At 36.9% G+C, this 19,140-nt stretch overlaps 2 protein-coding genes and 1 pseudogene across 2 annotated transcripts; 1 reads left to right on the top strand and 2 right to left on the bottom strand.

Moving 5' to 3' along the window:
* The first annotated feature begins 279 nt into the window (after positions 1-279).
* On the top strand, positions 280-8,970 carry LOC110974710 (serine/threonine-protein kinase OSR1-like). The gene is made up of 13 exons (XM_022226514.2): positions 280-439; positions 1,645-1,757; positions 1,939-2,047; positions 2,209-2,350; positions 2,760-2,925; positions 3,049-3,150; positions 3,598-3,731; positions 4,159-4,273; positions 4,550-4,729; positions 5,514-5,671; positions 5,968-6,089; positions 6,331-6,392; positions 6,589-8,970. Exons 1-13 carry the CDS (start codon positions 310-312, stop codon positions 6,652-6,654), a joined length of 1,599 nt encoding a protein of 532 aa, XP_022082206.1. The 5' UTR covers positions 280-309; the 3' UTR covers positions 6,655-8,970.
* Positions 8,971-9,207: 237 nt separating this feature from the next.
* LOC110974650 (S-acyl fatty acid synthase thioesterase, medium chain-like) lies at positions 9,208-18,983 on the bottom strand. Its single transcript, XM_087147798.1, has 8 exons — positions 18,456-18,983; positions 17,255-17,520; positions 15,737-17,007; positions 10,783-10,921; positions 10,311-10,410; positions 9,911-10,092; positions 9,665-9,744; positions 9,208-9,498 (listed from the first exon to the last, which is right to left on the bottom strand). The coding sequence occupies exons 3-8, from the start codon at positions 15,882-15,884 to the stop codon at positions 9,377-9,379; spliced, it is 771 nt and encodes a 256-aa protein (XP_087003924.1). The 5' UTR covers positions 15,885-17,007; positions 17,255-17,520; positions 18,456-18,983; the 3' UTR covers positions 9,208-9,376.
* LOC147796257 (cytochrome P450 4B1-like) lies at positions 17,813-18,967 on the bottom strand (annotated as a pseudogene).
* Positions 18,984-19,140: the final 157 nt, after the last annotated feature.

Genomic DNA, 19,140 nt, shown 5'->3' with positions numbered 1-19,140 from the left:
TGTAAGAATGGAGGTGTACATGTTGGGGGGGGCTGAATAGGTGGATGAATCAGAGGATAGACGGCAGAGATGAGCTAGATGAAGGCGACAGGACGGAAGGAATTCAAACTTTCACAAGGTTCACAAAAGTATAAAAATAAAGGACTTTTAATTCTTCTCAGGTAGGATGTGTTTTGCAAAAGTACGTTGATAAAATTGGATAATTTTTAATCCATGCTGTAAAGGAAGGAGCGGGAATTACGTTGGCGCCCTGCCGTCCATTGAATTGGGCATGATGATTTTGGGAAGTACCAGTGTAATTTACCATTCATGATGGCGGAAGGTGGGACTCGCTCGGAAGCATATACTAGCGCTGCTGGCGGTCCTACGTCTCCCCAGCCGGCAGTATCAGGACCATGGCCGAATAGCAAGGATGCCTACGTCCTAGGAGATGTCTTGGGTAAATTTATGATCCAAATGCCTTGTGTTTTAAAGCTCATTTAGTAGATGATGTTATAATTGGCGATTTCCTTCAAATGCATATCATACATGTGTTTGCATATGGAGTTTGATCAGTCTGGCACCTGCTCTTGCTGATACGACAAAGAGCCTCAAGGATCTGGGTCTGAGACTAATTAGGCTAGAATGGGAAAATATTCTCAGTTGGCCCTGTATGACTGTGTATTGGGAATTGGAAACGATTTCAGCCCACATTTCCCATGAAATGTAATACAACTTTCTCTTGAAAGTTAGAAATACAGATTTTATCGCTGAGTATCAATAACTTGTCTGCGAGAAAAAATGTTGCATCCTGACTCCACTTTTCTCATATACATGTATCATCTCAATAAAAGTCAGTCATCACGGAAATGCTGGAAAGACATGAATTCTGGACTGAGAAACATTTACCGATGTTGGGAAATACTTAGAAAATTCTCTTCACTCCCCATAGACTTTGTACAACTGCGTAAGTGGAGTCAGGATGCAACATTTTTTCCCTTGTCTGCTGCTGCCTAGCAGATGGCTTAACCTAACGGATGTATTTAAAGCAAGCAGTGCCTGTGTTTATGTTTGGCGCAATTAGCCGATCTACATGATGGCCTGATTGGTCTGTGTGATTGGTCAATCCTGTATGAAATTTTTAACTTTATGTGCCATTTTTAAAACAGTCTTTCAAAACCATGAATTAGAAAGAAAAGGCAATTGGTGGCAATAAGATTGACCAATTAGATCAAACAACTGTGCTCACTGACTGATCGCACCCAATGATTTCCAGTGACATGTGAATGTGAGTGTTTAAATGGTTCCTGAACTTCAACTCTCTGCTGGGCGCAGTACAGAATTAGCATGAGAAACACGACATACACGTATGAGGGTAACCTGCAACTCAATTAGGCTTGTCAGGGGACTACAATAGGCCTACCTGACAGTTTTTGTGGCTGTCATGGCAGCATTACTATTAGTATTAGGCATGATCAGTTGCTTTCTGTCATGAGATCACCCAATTTAGGATGAAATCTCCAACTTCATTAACCTTTCCAAACTAACCTGCAATATTCTACATTAGAAAAAGATGGTGGTAGTACCTAGTGGGATAGACAGATTTTGTACGGGATCAACTGATATATCAAATGATACATTAACGTGAATGTTATAACTATGCAGGGCATGGTGCTACTGCCCTGGTTCAAAAGGCATACTGTACACCTAGGAAGGAACAATGCGCCGTCAAGAGAATCAACTTAGAAAAATGTGACACTACCATGGAAGAACTCACGGTAAGTTTGGACCTGTGTATCTGCTTTGGATTCTTTATTTGTAAACTGTAAGAACCAAGAGATATTGTATGTAACCAAGTTTGTTTAATTGCACTGTTAATCAGTGAATGTTGTAGTCTCACTGTTTATTATTTTCCTCTTCAAATTTGTTAAAACCAGTGTTTTCTTACAACTGTTGCAGAAAGAAATTCAGTCTATGGGTCAGTGCAAACATGAGAATATTGTGAGTTACTACACATCGTTTGTTGTGAAAGATGAACTATGGCTTGTTATGAAGCTTCTTGCTGCAGGTAAATTTGACCTGTTTGTTATCTTTCTTTTATTCCAAAAGTCTTCATTCTCTTTAAATGAATAAAAATATAACCTTAAATAGTGTAGGTTTGTTTCTAGCGTTACTGGGTTCTTTTTGCTTTGTTATAATGATCCTTTTTTCTTTTGCATTTATTTTTAGGATCAGTCCTTGACATTATGAAGCACATCAAGAAAAACTCCCCCGACAAAGTTTGCCGTTTGGATGAGGTTGTGATTGCAACAATTTTGAGAGAAACATTGAAGGGCCTAGAATATCTTCATGAAAATGGACAAATTCACAGGTAAAAACCATACTTTTTCTTAAGTGTCTTGTATTTCTTGCTATAAAATCAGTTTTCTGAAACACCTGCTAGTCACCAGTAACATTACTGAAGTTGATGGATGGCTTAGACTATTTCAACATATAATCAGTTTGAAAGACAAAGTTTTGGTGGAAGTTGTAATTCATGGACTTGTCAACTGGAACAATGGACTGTTAAGTTTTTTCAAGGATTGCGGTCATTGCATGGCAGTCAAGATAACACACAATCCCACTAACAATGACTTACTAGTTTAGATAAATTTCTCTCTGCATTGGGTACTGTTTTCTGTATTTTTTTACATTTCTTTCATCCACTTACTGACAGGTCCTGTGTTGATTTCACTAGTGCAGATGTTTTGTCTTTGAATCATTTCTTTTCTTTGTGACAGAGACGTCAAAGCAGGTAACATTCTTCTCAGTGATACTGGTATAGTTCAGCTTGCTGATTTCGGTGTCAGTTCGTGGATTGCAATGGGAGGTGACCTGTCCAGGGCTAAAGTGCGTAACACATTCGTTGGAACACCATGCTGGATGGCTCCTGAAGTTATGGAGCAGGTACTGAGCTTAAATCTTGAGCCATCTCATTGGCTTAATTTTTGTGGCAATTTCAAGAGATCTTGTTTTCAAGTTCAAACAGGAAAGATCTCCTTATACTGGGATATATTTTGGTGATTACAGATTCGTGGCTACAATTGCAAAGCAGACATCTGGAGTTTTGGAATCACAGCAATTGAGCTTGCCACTGGGACCCCACCATATGCCAAGTACCCACCAATGAAGGTGAGAAGATTAACCAAGATGTTTGTTGGGTGAGGCATCTTTGAATAGAATTGGAAGGAATGTTCTTATCTCAGCAGTTTGAAGTTGTAACGTGGCTTGATTTGGTTTTCATTTGGAGATGTAGACTTTCCCACATTGTTATGTTTCTGCAGATTTTCTCATTCAGATTGATCCAGAGCTGAAGATGGTGTGATAAGATGTTGCCATTCATGTCTTCAGTCTATACTGACCCTGGTTCCAATCCAACCCAGTCCATGACATAGTTTGATTGTCAGTCTCTAGTGCACTGCCTGGTTTTCCCCAAACCAAATTTGGGAATTTTTTTTCTACATAAACACTTTTCTTTGCCACTGTCCGCTTATATATCAAGTAATTTTAGTGCAAGCTGGAAAAAATAAGAAATGAATGGTTATAATAATTCTTTTTGCTTTTTTAATCGCTGGAAAGGTTTTGATGATGACTCTTCAGAACGATCCACCTTCCCTGGAAACGGCGATGACCAACAAAGAAGATGTAAAAAAATACAGCAAGGAGTTTCGGAAGATGATCTCAAAATGCTTGCAGAAAGATCCTGAGAAAAGGTAGTCCACTCAGAGAAGAAAAAGTAGGATTTAACCCATCAGAGCATAGGTCCACTGTAGGAATATTGAGGAAAGTAATCACAGCAACAGTTTGCATAAATCATTTGTTCCCTTGAATGATAATTGAGTGTGCAGCTTCAATACTCAGAGCAAAGTGAGTGCCCTCTAGTGATGGGCTCAGCACATTGGAGGGCGACGGTTACATTTTCCAGGATCCATTGAAATCTAAATATCCACAAATTAAGCTTGTAATATTCCTTTTGCCAGTTTTTTTTTTTTTTGCTAAAGAGAGGCACAAGGGCAAAGGAATTAATTTTGAGGAAATTTCGCATATTTGAAATTAGTTCCATCATGCTTGATATGGGACCAGTGTATGTTACACCTCAGCAGCTGATGAGGACAATCAGGGAATTTGTCTTGTCTCCAGGCCAGATGCTTCTGAACTTCTCAAGAGTCCATTCTTTAAGAAGGCAAGAGAGTGTACGTACCTTCATGAAAAACTGTTGGGGGTGGCACCAACTTTAGAGGATCGTGGAGAGAAGGTATGTCTTATAAGTTGATCGGGAACGTTTGTTTCTTTTTCTGAACCATGCTTTTAATCATATCAGAGGGCACTGTGATCAAAGCTGTTTTGTGATTGGACATTGACAAAATTAATGTATTGAAATCATTTCCATAACTTTCCTCGTGAAATGCTCTTATGCACATGATTGCACCTTGTGGTCAAATTGACATCCCGTTTACACTTTGTGTAAAACTGTACATCTACCTCTATCATGTGGACATCAGCCTTGTGTAATATCATCATATTTCTGCAGGTGACGCGGGTGCCTGGATCCAGTGGTCGTCTGCACCGTACTGCAGATGGATGGGAATGGTCAGATGACGAGTTGGATGAGAACAGTGAAGAAGGCCGAAGAGCAAGTATTGGACGATCACCTCGCATCGCCATGGATATGAAGATGAAGCTTGCTAATCAGATGGCTGGGATATCTGGGGTAATAGTGAGGTCTCTTGTCAGATAGACCAATGAAATCTGTTTTTATAAAATGATGAGTCACATTAATCCTAACCCCAGCCTACTTTGGCTAGAAACCCTGCCAGATGCATCAAACTGCATTGTTCTTCAAAGTGGCTTGCCTGTTCAGTGTAACAAGATCCAACAGGTCAACTCTCCCCAAGTCCAAACGGCCTGGGAGTCTATGGTTGCCAGTCACCACAAGATGCAACAATGGCATTCTTCCATGGGATTAGCTCCCATTGTCTCAACACGGCTAGTTAGTTCAAGTGCATCAAAGTGCATCAAACCTCTTCACCTGATGCCCTGTGGTGTGTCTGGCAGGGTTAAGGTTAATGGAGTTCATGGCCTCTAACTTTCCCTTCCCCAGACGTTGTCATATTGCACAACTGTTATTTTATGGATAATTTCCTGCATTGAACACCAGTGCAATATTGTGGAGATCTCATGATCAAACCCTCTGTTAACCCAAATTTTTTTAAACAGATGAGTAACAGGATGCAAATCCCTGCTGCTGTTTAGTGAGAGCTGATCAAGAGGATTAGGGTTTTGTGAATGATTGACCCTCTTGGTGGTTATGTGGAGGGGGGTTGGAATTACAAGCCTTCCAGTTGGAGGATTAGATTCAGTGTAGTGTTACAACTGATTTGCAATGCTGGGAGATTTGAGAGGGCCAGTAGCAGATTGAAGACCTCAGTGAATGATTGATGCCTTCCTAGCCAGTGTTTTTTATGGAGAAATTGACCTATCTTGCCGCTTTCCAGCCAAAGGTAAAGACAGCTGCAGAGCCACAGGTTGTTAAATCCAAGGAGATATCTCCACCAGCAGCAACAGGTGCAGCAGCAGGTGCAGCAGCAGGTGCCGCAGCAACAGAAGGTGGTGCTGAACCTGGGCCAACACTACACATGGTCCTCAGGTTAAGGTTAGTCAGGAATTGTAATTAATTTACCCGTGATTTTTTCTGTTCAGAAAACATCACAAACACGCTAATATCTCTTGCCTTTTTATGGACTTTTTTATTTTACTGGTCTCCGAGGCAAATTCCATTCTAATCTGATATTTCATTTGTTCTTTTTCCCATTTTCTACTGGACATTTTCAAGCTCTAGTCATTGGAATGAATTATTCTACCTTATTCAGTGAATTACCTTTCTGTAATGTTAATTGCCAGATTGTATTTCGTCGGTCCTTCTAACCCTCAGTTTTTCTTTGTTTTCAGGAATGCTGAGCAAGAGCTGAATGATATCCGCTTTGATTACACTGTCAACAAAGACAATGCTGACAATTTAGCTCATGAACTGGTCACTGCTGGTCTAGTGGACCTCAAAGATCTTGTCGTTGGTAATATGAACTCTCCACTAAATTTCAAGATTCATAATGCATTTAAGCTTTGTATCTCTTTCAGAAATATACTGTTAATATGGTTTTTTTTAATCTTAAGGAAGGTGTTTTTTCAAATGGAAATTTGATTTCAGAACTTTTTCCTCCTCTGTCAACATTTTGCTAGTATAGAAAAGCAATAAATATCTGTTTTCAGATTTTGAACTGCATACAAGTTGCAAAAATGTTCTTATTTTTACAGTTGCAGCTAATCTTCAGAAGACAGTGGATAATCCAGAAAATAAAAGTGTCTTGTTCAAACTGGTAAGTCCCTCCCCAGCTTTGCTTCAGAAAGGGGCAGAGGACAAGTCTTTAGACTGTGTTCTTGTCATAATTTGCACCTGTTGTTCATCATTTTTAATGGCCTGTATCATACAGTAAAGAACTGCGTCCATTCTTGAGACTTTTTAGGATCCAGATTCAACATCTTGTGTTTGTCTTGTCCTTTTGTTATACGCAGCATTCTGGCGCTAGTCCAGGTGATGAGGAGCATCTGGTAGGATTTGCCAAATTAACCATCAGCTAGGACTAACAAGAAATCTCCCAATCGGTAATCTGTGTGTGATCCAATCCTTTGCTTCATTGCCTCATTTTGATGCAAAAACCTAAACGGAAGATCCAGTAGTTTCTTAATTGCAGGTCAGTGATTTTTTCCTGAACGAGTTCTGTGAACACTGATGATGAACACGTAAATGAGCACAGAAATACAGAGCAAGTGTTTTGTTTTCGGTCGCTTTCAATTTGGGGGTAAAATTGCTCTTTGGGTAGTTTGGAAGGAATTTATGAAAGTGAAGAATGGAAGTACTGTAAACCCTTGGAAGCAGTTCTCATATCACACTGCAGCAGATGGAAACAAACTCACTCTGGATTTGTTTATGAACTGCAGAGAGAGTAATATGGTGTAGTCCCCTAAACTGTGTGTACACTAAGGCAACATCTCTATGATGTTATTTTCCATTATCACCATTGATGAGAGACGGATGCTTGAGATCCATTGATTGGTGTTCAGCCTGTAAGACTTTGGTAAGGTCCTTGAAATGCTTCTGGAGTTTATTCAGGCTACTTTAAAATCAAGGTGTAATGTCGTGCCATTATTGTGCAGAATTGATGGTTATTGTAGATAATGGCGTATAGCAGCCCAGTTACATGGTTGCCCCCTCAAAGATATTAAGCCATAGAACGTGCCAGCCGCTAACAATTGTTATGTACTGGTATGAAGCTACCACCTGCTAACTTGTTCAATAATAGATGTAATTAAATGTAAAGCTTATATCATTGGTGTATTCATGATTTAAAATCTGGATCCAAGATATCTTTATTAGTTGCCGATGTCCTGGATTGTAAAGCAAATTTACAATTACATCCAGCCTTTAGATGCTGCGAAATGTCACAATCTAAGAACAGAACTCGCAGAATCCATGACCGAGAACAAAGGCTTCTGTATCAACTCAGATCAAATAAGATTCCTAGCCCTAGTTTTGATTTTCAGTAGGGGGGTATTCTCTTTAACATTTTTCAGGTTTTAACAATGTCATGACACAGGGAAATTATGTATTAAAGCATGAAAGAATGCACTTGATGAGAACGGAAGTTTCGTTTAGAGGAAATATTGGATTGCCGACTGGAATCAAAGACTATTAGGCTATCAGGCAGAAAGGGAAACCGTTGCGTAGTCATAGGTTATGTTTTATTCTCTTTGTTTTATGGGGCTTATCAAAAAGTTAAATCTTTTATTTACCACAGACAGTATGAAGCCACCATTTAAAGGTGACCTTTAGGGGATGTTGGAGTTTTTTGTCTTTGAAAATACAGTTGAAAAAATGAAACTTAAATATAAAGATAATTAAAGTTTAGAAATAGAGCTTTAAACTTTTCCTCTTTCATTTTCTGGTATTTTTCGTGTAGTTTTAATCTTCCCTGGTAAATATCAAGGATATGCTGATACATGTACATTGTGACAAGCAAATGGAATGTACATAAAATGATTAGCATTAATGTTGAGGTGCATAAAAGAAAGAAATTGAAATATTCATTTATAGAAATGTTTATTACTTTGACGTATAGTTAAGTATGTGCTATGTCTATTCAACAATTGTTTTTATAAATTTATTTTATAGTTTGCTATGAACAATTTGAATTCTCCTTTGAAAAAAGGAATGTTAATTCAAAGTAATGATTTCACAAGGAGCATAATTTTTTACCATTTTGTGTATTTTTGCTGAAGATAGGTTTTAGTTTTTGCGGGAGAGGGATTAGTGGTAATGTTTTTTCCATGTTCCTGTAGTCGAAATCAACTTGCAGTACAAAACCTTCAAGTGCGTGGATTGTGAATATCTCTGTCAAAGCTGAATTTACTTGAATCAATGAGTCTAGTCCCGCGAGTCTAGAAATTTTATCAAAGTAGTCCTTTTAACTTCGAAATATTGCATACAGGTGTCAGATATGAGTGAAATGCTTATTGGAGTATGCTGGAGTTGTATCTAAAATGTTATTGTAAAGACTTATTCAACCAAGCGCCATTTACAGTGACATCATGTTTAATTCGCGCGCGTTCTTAGACTTAAGGTGGATTTGGGATGTTACAATATCTTATTGTTCGAAGGGGTGTGTGAGTGTCTGTTTCGAATTTCAGTGGAGACATGGAGTTTCTGAGTTAGGGAAATACTCTATGCCATTTCTTGATTATTATCACGATATATTTTGTTCTCAGGGATTCTTCTTGCCTAAGAATCACTTGAATAACGAAGTTTTATTGTGCCACAAGGGTGCGATTTTTCCCTCGCCAAACACGACTTCTTTTTGTTAGCGTGACTGCAACTGGTATATTAAATTTTTGAAAGCAGGTTTTGTGAAAGAGTCATGTTTTTCTAGTATCGGTGAGGCTTTCTTTTCTGAAGCAAGATGCATGATTAAAATAAGTATAGGTCAGTGGCAATGTTGGAGAAAGAAAATCGAGCTCTGTTGCCAGGAACAAGAATAAAAATAAACATTTCATGACAGATCAGAAAATTTCGTAAATGAACAGTGCGTATTAGCAGTTTAGTTGTGTACTTGACATTGAACATGACCATTTGCAGTGTGATTATTATCTCGATAATTTGCCGTGTTCTGACTTTTTTAGGTTCAAGAATACATTGATATCAACTTAGTCAATACGCGGAGCACATTGTAACCCCACTGATGAGGTTGTGTATTTGTTTTTCTCAATTTCGGCTGTGAACCTTGTGTGACTTCTATTGACCTTAAAGCTAGCGAAGTTTAGATTTGATATGGTCCGTTATTTTTGTCTCGTTGCTTTTGTCGAGAAGGAAAAAGTGGCCACCCGGAAGAAGCTGAATGTCGAAATCTGACGACGTCATTTCCCGCCAAACTACAAAATGGAAATGAAAAGGAGCACATACATGTATTGAGAATATTTTATGCAGTAAATTATTACATAATTTGGCAGGTTGATGTTGGCTGGAGTCGTATTTAAGGGATATCTTTCCATGTTTGTGATCTTTAAAAGTGATTTCAAGATATGGATGTATTCAAACCTTCAGTGTCGTGTTTTTTGTCGTGTGTGCCATCGAAGAATGTGATTGGACAATCCAGCACTGAGACACGCCCTTCGAACCTGATCGGGGAAAACACATAACTCCAATAGCAGCACTTTTGAAAGCAAGTTTCACTTATACTTGTTTCCTATTAAGTCAAATTTTCTTGAGAAAAGTGAGTTAGCTTCCAGAACAAGTTGAATTGTTCATCAAATCAGAAGTCTTGTCCTGGAGGGTGTTACTCACCTATACTGTCCAACCAATCGGAAGTCGTGTTTCATACTCGGTAGGAAGAGCTTTATCAGAGCTTCGTTTTCGAGCAGTTCCTTGGGCGTTCCGCCATTTCGTTTCAGGCTCGCAACAAAGTCTTCATCTGTGGCGTCTGCCATCTTCACAAATTCAGCACGATCGCGCCTTCTTTGGTCACCCTGGAGATATGTCGCACATAGTATTTGAATGAAAAACGGGTGAAAGTGACACTCTAAAGGCTGTTAATATAATGAATGTGTCTCATTAGTGACTGTTTCGCTCAGTCTGAAATCTTACGCAGACTGGTGCAGGTTGCATCTACATTCTGTTGAATACATGAGCTCTTCTTGAAAGAAAAGTCAATCGGGAAAAACTTAAATCTTAAATTATAACTCACGTGTGGTGCAAATGTCCCAGACAAAAACATGTGTTTCGGTCTCAAACCATGACGATCTTTGAGATGGCGTGCAACCTCGAAGGCGAGGAGGGCACCAAAACTTAAAAAATAATGGACATGTGCAAAGAATATGTTATTATGAGTTTAAGTTGAATTTTTTTGTTTCCTAAATTCGTTTTCAATGTTAAGTGTTAAAATAACATTTTGACATACAAAAGCCCAGTGTGAAAGCAGTATACATTACACTAGTTCTAACATGCAAGTCTTCAACGAATTCAATTGACAACCTTTGTGTTTTTTTTTTCCTTTTTTTTTTTTTTGGTTGTTTTGTTCTTAGCGAATATTCAGGTTGCTTTATTCAGTTTCCTATGTCAGGTTTACATTGAGGTTATTTTTCCCCCAAATGAACTGGAAAGTCTTTCGAATATAATTTTGGAAATGTAAATTGACAACAGAATAAGGAAGTAAGCACCTGTGTCCGTAAATCCCAAACGGCATTTCTTGTATCTTCGGAAGTAAAGTATCAATGATGTCATCAACCATGGTTGGCCAATCAGGATAAGGAGCATCACTCATGCGCAGTTCCCGACAAGGAAGGCGGACAACACAAACTGAAAATTGGAAGACAACGTCGAAAAAGTTGCGATATTCACTGCTATAACGAACTTGAGGTAATTTTCCAGCAGACATCGTTTCCTTCTCAACGAATTGTCAAAATTAATGTATTTCACCCTAAAAAAACAACCTTGATAAGTTTAGAGAAAAAACATTTTTTGTGAAATTTTGATAAAAATGTCACGCTAGCCCCTTGGCATTTTTATAAATGTTTTCCCAATTTTCACTGCTTTTATCATTGATTTGTTTTGAATCGGGACAAATCAAAAGCTCTAAAATTGTCAAAATCAATCTATTTACCCCAAACAACAATTTTGCAACGTTTGGATAAAATGATTTTTTGTAAAATTTTGGTAAAAATGCAAGGCTATCACCTTGAGATTTTAATTATTTTACCCCAATTTTCACCGATTTCATCATTCATTTTTTTCATCGAAACAATACAAATAAGCTCTAAACTTGTGAAAATTAATGTATTTCTCCCCAAATAAAAAACTTTGAAACGTTAAGATTTTCTTTTTAATTTTGATAAAAATGCAAAGCTATCCCCTTGCCATTTTGATTAATTTTCCCAATTTTCACAAATTTCATCATTGATTTCTTTTGAATGAGAACAAACCAAAATCTCTAAAATTGCCAAAATCAATTTATTTTCCCCAAACAATAATTTTGCAACGTTTGCAGAAAAATCATTTTTTGGTAAGATTTTAGTAAAAAGCAAGGCTAACCCCTTACCATTTTAATCATTTTTACCCCAATCTTCACTGATTTCAACATTCATTTTTTGTCCTCGAAATAATACAAATAAGCTCTTAAATTGTCAAAATTAATGTATTTCACCCCAAAAAACAACCTGGATAAGTTTGGAGAAAAATCAGTTTTTGTGAAATTTTGATAAAAATGCCATGCTAACCCCTTGGTATTTTTATAAATTTTACCCAATTTTCACTAATTTCATCATTGATTTCTTTTGAATGGGAACAAACCAAAATCTCTAAAATTGCCAAAATCAATTTATTTACCCCAAACAATAATTTTGCAACGTTTGCAGAAAAATGATTTTTTCGTGAAATTTTGGTAAAAATGCAAGGCTAACCCCTTACCATTTTAATCATTTTCACCCCAATCTTCACTGATTTCAACATTCATTTTTTTGTCCTCGAAATAATACAAATAAGCTCTTAAATTGTCAAAATTAATGTATTTCACCCCAAAAAACAACCTGGATAAGTTTGGAGAAAAATCAGTTTTTGTGAAATTTTGATAAAAATGCCATGCTAACCCCTTGGTATTTTTATAAATTTTACCCAATTTTCACTAATATCATCATTGATTTCTTTTGAATGAGAACAAACCAAAATCTCTAAAATTGCCAAAATCAATTTATTTACCCCAAACAATAATTTTGCAACGTTTGCAGAAAAATGATTTTTTCGTGAAATTTTGGTAAAAATGCAAGGCTAACCCCTTACCATTTTAATCATTTTCACCCCAATCTTCACTGATTTCAACATTCATTTTTTTGTCCTCGAAATAATACAAATAAGCTCTTAAATTGTCAAAATTAATGTATTTCACCCCAAAAAACAACCTGGATAAGTTTGGAGAAAAATCAGTTTTTGTGAAATTTTGATAAAAATGCCATGCTAACCCCTTGGTATTTTTATAAATTTTACCCAATTTTCACTAATTTCATCATTGATTTCTTTTGAATGGGAACAAACCAAAATCTCTAAAATTGCCAAAATCAATTTATTTACCCCAAACAATAATTTTGCAACGTTTGCAGAAAAATGATTTTTTCGTGAAATTTTGGTAAAAATGCAAGGCTAACCCCTTGCCATTTTAATCATTTTCACCCTAATCTTCACTGATTTCAACATTCATTTTTTGTCGTCGAAACAATACAAATAAGCTCTTAAATTGTCAAAATTAATGTATTTCACCCCAAAAAACAACCTGGATAAGTTTGGAGAAAAATCAGTTTTTGTGAAATTTTGATAAAAATGCCATGCTAACCCCTTGGAATTTTCATAAATTTTTACCCAATTTTCACTAATTTCATCATTGATTTCTTTTGAATGGGAACAAACCAAAATCTCTAAAATTGCCAAAATCAATTTATTTACCCCAAACAATAATTTTGCAACGTTTGCAGAAAAATGATTTTTTCGTGAAATTTTGGTAAAAATGCAAGGCTAACCCCTTACCATTTTAATCATTTTCACCCTAATCTTCACTGATTTCAACATTCATTTTTTGTCCTCGAAACAATACAAATAAGCTCTAAAAATGTCAAAATTAATGTATTTCACCCCAAAAAACAACCTGGATAAGTTTGGAGAAAAATCAGTTTTTGTGAAATTTTGATAAAAATGCCGTGCTAACCCCTTGGAATTTTCATAAATTTTTACCCAATTTTCACTTATTTCATCATTGATTTCTTTTGAATGGGAACAAACCAAAATCTCTAAAATTGCCAAAATCAATTTATTTACCCCAAACAATAATTTTGCAACGTTTGCAGAAAAATGATTTTTTCGTGAAATTTTGGTAAAAATGCAAGGCTAACCCCTTGCCATTTTAATCATTTTCACCCTAATCTTCACTGATTTCAACATTCATTTTTTGTCCTCGAAACAATACAAATAAGCTCTTAAATTGTCAAAATTAATGTATTTCACCCCAAAAAACAACCTGGATAAGTTTGGAGAAAAATCAGTTTTTGTGAAATTTTGATAAAAATGCCGTGCTAACCCCTTGGAATTTTCATAAATTTTTACCCAATTTTCACTTATTTCATCATTGATTTCTTTTGAATGGGAACAAACCAAAATCTCTAAAATTGCCAAAATCAATTTATTTACCCCAAACAATAATTTTGCAACGTTTGCAGAAAAATGATTTTTTCGTGAAATTTTGGTAAAAATGCAAGGCTAACCCCTTGCCATTTTAATCATTTTCACCCTAATCTTCACTGATTTCAACATTCATTTTTTGTCCTCGAAACAATACAAATAAGCTCTTAAATTGTCAAAATTAATGTATTTCACCCCAAAAAACAACCTGGATAAGTTTGGAGAAAAATCAGTTTTTGTGAAATTTTGATAAAAATGCCGTGCTAACCCCTTGGAATTTTCATAAATTTTTACCCAATTTTCACTTATTTCATCATCGATTTCTTTTGAATGGGAACAAACCAAAATCTCTAAAATTGCCAAAATCAATTTATTTACCCCAAACAATAATTTTGCAACGTTTGCAGAAAAATGATTTTTTCGTGAAATTTTGGTAAAAATGCAAGGCTAACCCCTTGCCATTTTAATCATTTTCACCCTAATCTTCACTGATTTCAACATTCATTTTTTGTCGTCGAAACAATACAAATAAGCTCTTAAATTGTCAAAATTAATGTATTTCACCCAAAAAACAACCTAGATAAGTTGGGAGAAAAATCAGTTTTTGTGAAATTTTGATAAAAATGCCATGCTAACCCCTTAGCATTTTCATAGTTTTTCCCCAATTTTCACTAATTTCATCATTGATTTCTTTTGAATGGGAACAAACCAAAATCTCTAAAATTGCCAAAATCAATTTACCCCAAACAATATGTTTGCAACGTTTGCAGAAAAATGATTTTTTCGTGAAATTTTGGTAAAAATGCAAGGCTAACCCCTTACCATTTTAATCATTTTCACCCCAATCTTCACTGATTTCAACAAAACAATACAAATAAGCTCTTAAATTGTCAAAATTAATGTATTTCACCCCTGAAAACAACCTAGATAAGTTTGGAGAAAAATCAGTTTTTGTGAAATCTTGATAAAATGCCACGCTAAACCCTTAATGGCATTTTCATCAATGTTTTGCCAATTTTCACTGCCTTTGTTATTGATTTCTTTTGAATGAAAACAAATCAAAAGCTCTAAAATTGCCAAAATCAATTCATTTACCCTAAACAACAATTTGGAACGTTTGAAGAAAAATCATTTTTTTTGTGAAATTTTGGTAAAAATGCAAGGCTAACCCCTTGCCATTTTAATCAAATTTTGCCCAATTTTCACTGATTTCATCAGTGATTTTTTTTTTATCGAAACAACACATATAAGCTCTAAAATTGTCAAAATTAATCTATTTCACCACAAACAATCAACTTTATAAGTTTGGACAAATATCACTTCTGGTGAAGTTTTATCATTTTAATAACATTTTGCCCAATTTTCACCGATTTCAGCATTCATTTCTTTTGAATGGGGACAATACAAAAGAGCTCTCAAAATCTCAAACTAATCTTTTTCCCCCAAATTTGGAAACGTTTGGAGAAAACAAATGTGGCAAAATTAAATAAAAATGCAAGGCTACCCCTTGCCATTTCGATTCATTTTATACCACCTTTGTCACTAATTTCATAACTCTTTTGCATCGAATTGAAACAGTACAACTTTGATTTAAAATTTTCAAACTGAATCCAATTTATCTTTACCTTATTTTGAATAAATATGTAAGACTTACCTGTTGCCATTTATGTAAGTTTATCCCCTTTTCAATAATTTCTTATCTGTTTTTATTGCAACGGAAATATGCTCAAAAATTGTCCAAAATAATAGATTTTAAGAAAAAAAGAGATGTTTCGTAGAGTTCGAGAAATATATTTTGGCTAAATTTTACTGAGAATGCTAGGGAAACTTCAGTTCTATTAAGTGTCATTCCTTCTAACAGTCAACTACATAAATTACCTGTGCCATTTATCATCTAAAACTAATGACCTATAGATTTTGCAAAAATCTATACTTTGAAATCTGTTGTTGTACCTTCTAAAGTTGCCGGCAGTTGTGCCCCCCATTTTGCGAAAAAGCCTGTGCCACCACCTGCCCAGGGGAAGCAGAACAACCTACATGAAGCTGCTGGACGAATTGGCCTCGTAACCAACATCTTCTCGATGTGTTTGAGAGCCGACATCTTGTGATTGAAATGTAGAATTGGTCAGACGATTGAAAGTTTCCAATATATCAGGAACAGACAAGTGCCTTCTGTGGGTAATGGTTCTGCTGTTTTTGCAAACCTCATAAGAGTGAGAGTCAGTCATGGTCAGATGATGTAACTGTTATCTTGTACTCGTCAAAATGCGGGCATCTCATTATCTGCTTCGCATTTGCGAGAGCAGGTCTTTGATCAAGCTGAGAGTTATTACCGGCGAGGTTAAAGTTCAATGATAAGTAAAAACATATATACCTTTTTTTTTTTACAATGTTTGGTATTAGTAGCTTTACAGACACAAAACATTGTTAAAAAAAATCCACTTAGACATTTGCAATAGGAAGCATCCGTCAGTTCAATACAAAACATGTAACCTGTTGATACAATGTTAATTTTCTGGTCTATCAACTTTCCGTCTGTGTTACATTAACCAACTAAATCATACTTACTTCAATTTTATTCTTTAATTCGGCCACCGTACTTCTTTGAAATTGTATTTCAATCATATGAATCTGGATACTTATTTTTAAAAATCCAATCTGGAGCGATAGGCCTACTCATCTTTTAAAAAAATATGCCTTGGAGGAACCGAGTCCGTTGTTTGTATCCTAATATTTGTACCGGTCGGAGATCTACAGATTGTCGAAATTTCTCAGCTGCACACTCAATAGCAGTTCGTGTTGGTGTTTCACCACTACTTTCACGCAAGGAATCGGCTCAGGTTCCCCCTCCACTAAACTCATGGAACCGTCTCAGAATTCTGGCAACCACCGTCCTCACTTGGTTCTAAGCAAACTGTTGCCCCAATGCAATTTCTCGGTCCGAAAGAGAAAGGCAGGTAGGCAAAGGGGTCCAACTTAGCGAAGTTATGCAGCAGTAACCGAGACGGTTTAAACTCCATGATGTGATCACACCCCCACACGGTCGGGTTGTGGTGAAGTTGGTAAGATTGATAGCTAGAGTAGCTAGTGATGCCAGGCGGACGGTGACCCTGTTTACGTGGTATGGGGTAGTGAGTGTGTGTGTCGGTGGAAAGACTGGAGTGTATACTCTCACGACTTCCTTGGTGACCAGGGACGTGTACTACAGGCTGATTTAATCCTTGCTGTGATTGGAGGACAAAATTCAAATATAGAATTAGTTATGCGCTAAAATTATCAATTTGTCAGACTGTAGAACCGCGTGCAATTTGTAACAACAGTTACGCATGCGCAGATTTTTAATTTCTTTTCTGAGGTATCCCCGCAATCTCAAGCTAATAATATCTCATGCCTGATCACAACTCTCTGGGTGAAGATTAATTAATACACCAAAGAAACCAAGAATACGTGCACAAAAACATTCAATATAACCTGGTGATCCGATCAAAGTCCTCGTTGCGAATTGAAGCAACGCATCATCCTCCCTCACTTTGGCCTGATGCTTGGAATACATGGCTAACGCGTACTATATATCCACGTCGGGGTACAAGATGTCGTGTTGCGTCCACCAAGGAGGACGGTGTTGACTTCATCATCTTTGATCTTCTGATACGCTAAGCCACTGCCATCAGCATCAAGAGCCAGGAGTACAGTGTCCAAGACGTCACGGGGGTGGTCAACGGTCGACTGCTTTCAAGCTAAGAAACACGGGGAAGGGAACAAATATTAATTGTCTGATGACTTCATATGTCATCCTAAGAGAACCTAAAAGTATGTAGTCGATTAATCCGCAACTGTAAGAAGCAAATTGTTTTCATGTATAAACAGTTTTCGACCTGGACTTCCTATCATTTTATTCCGTTCGACTCTTCTCTTGTTGATCAAACCTTCAGCCACAGTTTGCATATGTCTGTTGGCTATCTGCCAGTTTTGCCAGTTCCTACAAGGAACCGAAACGGAATACCCTTATATTTAAGGAGCAAAAGATTACTAGCGGTTCCTAATTGGACAGTCCTTGCCAGGATTGAAGTCATCCATTTCTCCATCTGCCATCGAGTCTTTGAGCTAAAAAAGACACAAAATACGATTTAAGAGATTGCGTGGTGAACACTCCCGGCCCATATAAATACACGAATCCAACAGCCCTCGAAAAGCTCGACTCTGCAGTTGATTGAAATAATTAAGTCAGACTTCAAATGATCAAAAACTATATGAAGAATAATGAATGTTCTTCTTTTATCCTTAATTACATATACATTTATTTGAAGTTTTAAAACAAACACAGTTTCCCATTTGTGGAAAGAATGTTGCACCCTACCTCCACGTTTCCATCATTGTCATTTCATCAAAAGTCAGTCAATGAAGAAGCGCTACAAAGATATATTTCTTGGACTGAGAAAAACTTCCAATTTTGTAAAGATAGACTTTGTACATAACCGCTGAAGAAAAGCCAGGATGCAACATTCTTTCCCTCCATTAATTTTTCCTCAAATTCCGGCCGTACCGTAGTCGGCGTTCAGAAGAGTGCTATAACTACAGCACATGCACAAACTGTAAATGGAAAAAGGCATGAAAAATGGCATATGCCTGATTAATTATAGTCATACATGCCACATTTAGTCCCTGGTCTTACCTGACGGTTTGAATGGTGAGAGCAAGAAATGCAGTGGATGATATAAAAGTTACAAAGACCCAGCTCACGCCCAACTTTGAAAGGTTTACCGGCCACTGCCAGGTGGTCCATCCTACCCGTTAATTACGAAGTCGGCGATGTCTCTTAGTTGACGTTACTGGTCATGGGTAGCCCTTCCCCTAGCCAGTCTGCAAACAGGTCGTATATTTTTTTACTTAATTTTAATCGAGCCAGAATAACTTGATACCGTGGGTCTGATTGTGTCTGGGTGAACCGGAGTGGGCACAAGCATGTGACCAAGACGGGTGGTGTAGATACGTGAGAAATCTTCCACCGTTTGAACCCGGGTGCCAAGGGTCCCTGCCTCTGATGACCAAGATGCCAATGTGACGGTGGACTGGGCAAACAGAAGAGCAAGCGGGTTAACCTTACAGCTTCAAAAACCGACAAGGACAGCTTCAGAACACACACAGTGGCAAAAGACGAGACATTATTGTTGTCCACAGCATCATTTAAGTTACAGTTTCAAACGTTAATTGGTAACAAATTTCCAAACCAGAATAGCGATTGCTGTGACGATGAAAAATGGTACTAGCTGCGGCGTTGGAAGTCTGCGATCTTGTTTTTTATGCAGTGTGGGTACGTAATACATCAGCTCATCAGAGGTCACATCCCGCCTAGAAGT

The sequence above is a fragment of the Acanthaster planci genome, linkage group LG17 (assembly GCF_054643075.1).
Source record: "Acanthaster planci isolate LZ-2023a linkage group LG17, COTS_SCS, whole genome shotgun sequence".
NCBI classification, from domain to species: domain Eukaryota; kingdom Metazoa; phylum Echinodermata; class Asteroidea; order Valvatida; family Acanthasteridae; genus Acanthaster; species Acanthaster planci.
The sequence above is the reverse complement of the archived record's forward strand: the minus strand, read 5'-3'. Positions and strand labels throughout refer to the sequence as shown.